This window comes from Babylonia areolata, chromosome 28, assembly GCF_041734735.1.
Source record: "Babylonia areolata isolate BAREFJ2019XMU chromosome 28, ASM4173473v1, whole genome shotgun sequence".
NCBI lineage: Eukaryota > Metazoa > Mollusca > Gastropoda > Neogastropoda > Buccinidae > Babylonia > Babylonia areolata.
Genome location: NC_134903.1, coordinates 11,696,851 through 11,701,850, shown reverse-complemented (window position 1 = coordinate 11,701,850; position 5,000 = coordinate 11,696,851). Strand labels below are relative to the sequence as shown.

Genomic DNA, 5,000 nt, shown 5'->3' with positions numbered 1-5,000 from the left:
GTCACACAACCACAGGCAGATGCAGGACAAAACCACTCGCCTGGAGACCATGTCAGCCAGGACAGGGCTCAAGATAAACAAGAAGAAGACCGAGCTGATGAAGATCAACACCACTGCCAACACACCAGTCACAGTCGGTGGAGAGCCCATCAGGGAGGTGGAGTCTTTCATCTACTTGGGAAGCGTGATTGACCGACAGGGAGGCACGGACCGAGACGTCACAGCCAGAATCGGCAAGGCAAGAACAGCTTTCATCGTGCTCAAGAACATCTGGGCATCTGGAGCGATCAGTATGAAAACCAAACTCCGCATCTTCAACTCCAATGTGAAGTCAATTCTGCTCTACGGATGCGAGACATGGCGGACAACACAGACGATGCAGCAGAAGATTCAGACATTCTTCAACACCTGTCTGAGGCGCATCTACAAGATCCGATGACAGGAGAAGATCCGAAACGAAGATCTGTGGGAGCGAGCGGGACAGGAACCAGTGGCCAAGCAGATACTGCGGAGGAAGTGGGGCTGGATCGGACACACCCTCAGGAAGCCAGCGTCCAGCATCACACGCCAAGCCCTGACCTGGAACCCGCAGGGAAAGAGGAAGAGAGGCCGGCCTCGCAACAGCTGGAGGCGAGATACCGAGGCAGAGTTGAAGCAGCAAGGGACCAACTGGACTGGAATGACCAGAACAGCCCAGAACAGAGTGCGATGGCGAGGGGTCGTCGATGGCCTGTGCTCCACCAGGAGCGATGGGCATAATGAATGAATGAATGACTGAAGTAAAGAATACAACAGTGAAAACATGTAGATCGTCCAAGCCATATAATTGTATCAAATGGAAAATAATTGCTTCCATTCATATTACTTTAGGAAAATCAATACGCACACACACAGACACACACACACACACTTACACACACGCACACACGCTTGCACGCACGCACACACACACGCGCGCGCGCGCGTGCACACACACACACACACACACACACACACACACACACACACACACACACACACACACACAGACAACTTGATTGGAAAAAATCGCCATGCTCCCTGATAGCTAAGATTTTTAGACCGTCGGGAGAAAATTGGAATATATTATTACAGCTAGGATTTCGCTAAAATTCCGTATGTTTGTGTGTGTGTGTGTGTGTGTGTGTGTGTGTGTGTGTGTGTGTGTGTGTGTGTGTGTGTGTGCGTGTGCGTGTGTGTGTGTGTGTGTGTGTGTGTGTGTGTGTGTGTGTGTGTGTTTGCACGCGTGTGTGAGGTATATTGAGTTGTGTTTCTGTGGAAAAGCCGACTGTCAGTAAATCACGGAAAATGAGAGAACTCAAGCACAGCATCGTGAGAGCCGATAGTCGTCGTCATTGCATCATCAACTGACATCATCACCTGCGTTGATTGTTTGCTCTGTCCTCGTCATTCGTGTCGTCGTTGTCATCGTCGTATTCGTCATTATCTTCATCTCGGGGTTTTTTTTTTTTTTTTTAAAGAGAGAAGATGTGCATACATAGGCATGTTTGTGTAATGTATCAGTTCGACCACTTTTCGTTTGCCAAATTTCTGAGCAATTTCGCCATGACATCATTCTTCTTCGTCATTTTCCTCCTCCTTATCGTCATCAACATCGTCGTCGTCATCTTCGTAATCGTCGTCATCATTGTTATTACCACGATAACACGTCATCATCATCATCATCATCCCCGTCGTTATCGTCATTAGAGCAGCCCCAATTCCGCAAAAAGGAATCTGAAAATTTCAGTACAATACAATACAATGCGACACAATACAAGAGAAGATAAAACAAGAAAAAACAGAATGCAATACAAATCAATACAATACAATACTGTACAATGGAATACAACACTACACTGCACTGCACTACTGCACTACACTACACTACACTGCACTGCACTGCACTACACTACACTACACTACACTCACACTATGTCCTGATGACAGGGACGTTCTCAGTGTGTGTGGACTACATTACACTACACTACACTACACTACACTACACTATGTCCTGATGACAGGAACGTTCTCAGTGTGTGTGGACTACACTACACTACACTACACTCACACTATGTCCTGATGACAGGGACGTTCTCAGTGTGTGTGGACTAGACTAGACTAGACTACACTACACTACACTCACACTATGTCCTGATGACAGGGACGTTCTCAGTGTGTGTGGTCTACACTACAGTACACTACACTACACTCACACTATGTCCTGATGACAGGGACGGTCTCAGTGTGTGTGGACTACACTACACTACACTACATTACACTACACTACACTACACTACACTATGTCCTGATGACAGTGACGTTCTCAGTGTGTGTGGACTAGACTAGACTAGACTGGACTACACTACACTACACTACACCACACTACACTACACTCACACAATGTCCTGATGACAGGAACGTTCTCAGTGTGTGTGGACTACACTACACTACACTACACTCACACTATGTCCTGATGACAGGGACGTTCTCAGTGTGTGTGGACTAGACTAGACTAGACTACACTAGACTAGACTACACTACACTACACTCACACTATGTCCTGATGACAGTGACGTTCTCAGTGTGTGTGGACCAGACTAGACTAGACTGGACTACACTACACTACACTACACTACACTACACTATATCCTGATGACATGAACGTTCTCAGTGTGCGTGGACAACACTACACTACACTACACTACATTACACTACACTACACTACACTACACTACACTGCACTATGTCCTGATGACAGGGACATTCTCAGTGTGTGTGGACAACATTACAAAACACTACACTACACTACATTCACACTACACTACACTACACTATGTCCTGATAACAGGCACGTTCTCGGTGTGTGTGGACAACACGTACAGCAGATTCACACACAAGCTGATCTACATTTTCTTCATGACATACGTGCTGGCCGACTGGAAAGCCTACATCCAGGAGTTTGACGAGGTGAAAAACATCGCTGAAAATTTGACGGTATGTGAGTGTGGGTGGTGGGGGGTGGAGGGGTGGTGGGGGTGGAGAGGGGGGAGGGAGCGGAGGGATTGGCGGAAGGGTGGTAGTTGGGGGAAGGGGGCGGATGGTGTGTGTGTGTGTGTGTGTGTGTGTGTGTGTGTGTGTGTGTGTGTGCTCGATCTTGCGCGCATGAGCATGTGTATGTTTAAATTATCATTACGGTCCCCGTCGCTACCCTTCTATCTATCTATATATCTATGTGTGTGTGTGTGTGTATATATATATATATATATATATATATATATATATATATATGTGTGTGTGTGTGTGTGTGTGTGTGTGTGTGTGTGTGCGCGCGCGCGCATTTGCTTTTGTTTCCTTTCGATCTGTCTATCTATCTATCTATCTTTCTTTCTTTCTTTCTTCGTTCATTATTTTCCAATCACTTGCTCCCTTCACACTCTCCTTCTCTCGAGCCTTCCTCAATTTGCAATCCTTTATGGAATCTTACTCCTTTCTCCTTCCTCCTCCTTCTCCTTTTCTGTTCTGTCTCTTTCATCATCATAGAAACTAGAATACTTTTTGCAAGACAAAAACTAGAGAAAAAAAAGGAGGAAAAACAAACCAAACAAATCAATAAATTTAATAAGAGAGAAGGAAGGCTCCAGTTAGTCTGGCGTCCATGTCAACGATTGTTAATGTTTATTTTGTATTAATTTTTTGTATTTTATTCTATTATTTTTTTTCAATGTGTTTGCGTGTTGTTGCTTTTTTTTTTCTTCTTAAAAAAAAAAAAAAAAAAAAAAAAAAAAAAAAAAAAATCTAATGCTGAAGCCATAGGAAAAAGAGTAGCTTGTGTGTCTTCGTCAGTTATGTTTTTTGTTGTTTGTTTGTTTTCTTTGATTTGTTCTGTCGTTTCCTATATCTATTTGTGTATCTATTCATCTCATGGTGTATTGATCTATAGGTGCATTCAAGCATTGACTGATCATTCGTTCATTTATTAGCTTGTTCATCTATTCATTCATTCATATGTTTGTTTGTTTATTCATTATCTATATATTCATTGTTTATTCATTATCTATATATTCATTCATTTATTTACTTATTTATTTATCTATCTATTCACCTATTGGTGTATTTATCTATTGATATATTCAATGATAGTTAATCATTTGTTCATTTATTAGCTTATTCATCTGTTCATGTGTCTGTTTGTTAGATTATTCATCTGTTGATGTGTCTGTTTGTTAGCTTATTCATCTGTTCATGTGTCTGTTTGTTAGCTTATTCATCTGTTGATGTGTCTGTTTGTTAGATTATTTATTTGTTGAATTATGTCCGATCCACATATTCACTTGTCCCTGACTACCCTATAACCTGTCCCTGTCTACCATATCCATGTCTACCCCTATCACCTGTCCCAGTCCAACCCTGGCCCAGTCTACCCTATCACCCCTTCCCTTTCTACCAGCACTGTCTGAACAATGTGGAGCTGTCCCCCCAACAAGAAGAAGAAGTCCTAGACCCTATCCCTATCCACCCTGTTGCCTCTCCCAATCTACCCTATTGCCTCTTCCCTGTTGCCAGCATTCCATGAACAAGGTGGAGCTGTCGCAGTTTACCCTATCGTCTGTCCCATTCTACCCTACCACCTGCCCCAGTTTACTGTATCGCCCCTCCCCTGTCTACCAGCACTCCCTGAACAACATGGAGCTGTTGCTCCACCAGACGAAGAAGTCTCAGACCCTATCCATATCCACACTATCATGTCCCAATCTACCCTATTGCCTCTTTCATGTTGGCAGCACTCTGTGAACAATGTGGATCTGTCCTATCTTTCCTATCACCTGTCCCACTGTACCCTATCGCCTCTTCCCTGTCTTCTAGCACTCCATGAACAACGTGGATCTGTCCCTATTCACCCTATTGCCTGTCCCAGTTTACACTATCACCTGTCCTGGTCTACCCTGTCCCAGTCTACCCTATTGCCCCTTGCCTGACTA

At 44.0% G+C, this 5,000-nt stretch overlaps 1 protein-coding gene across 2 annotated transcripts in view; it reads left to right on the top strand.

Moving 5' to 3' along the window:
- The window catches only part of LOC143301932 (transmembrane emp24 domain-containing protein 5-like), a 15,420-nt gene that overhangs the window by 7,984 nt on the left and 2,436 nt on the right, over positions 1-5,000 (top strand). For both annotated transcript variants that reach the window (XM_076616383.1, XM_076616385.1), the window contains exon 4: positions 2,870-3,015. In XM_076616383.1, coding sequence (XP_076472498.1) covers positions 2,870-3,015 — 146 coding nt within the window. The remainder of the gene's footprint in view (positions 1-2,869; positions 3,016-5,000) is intronic.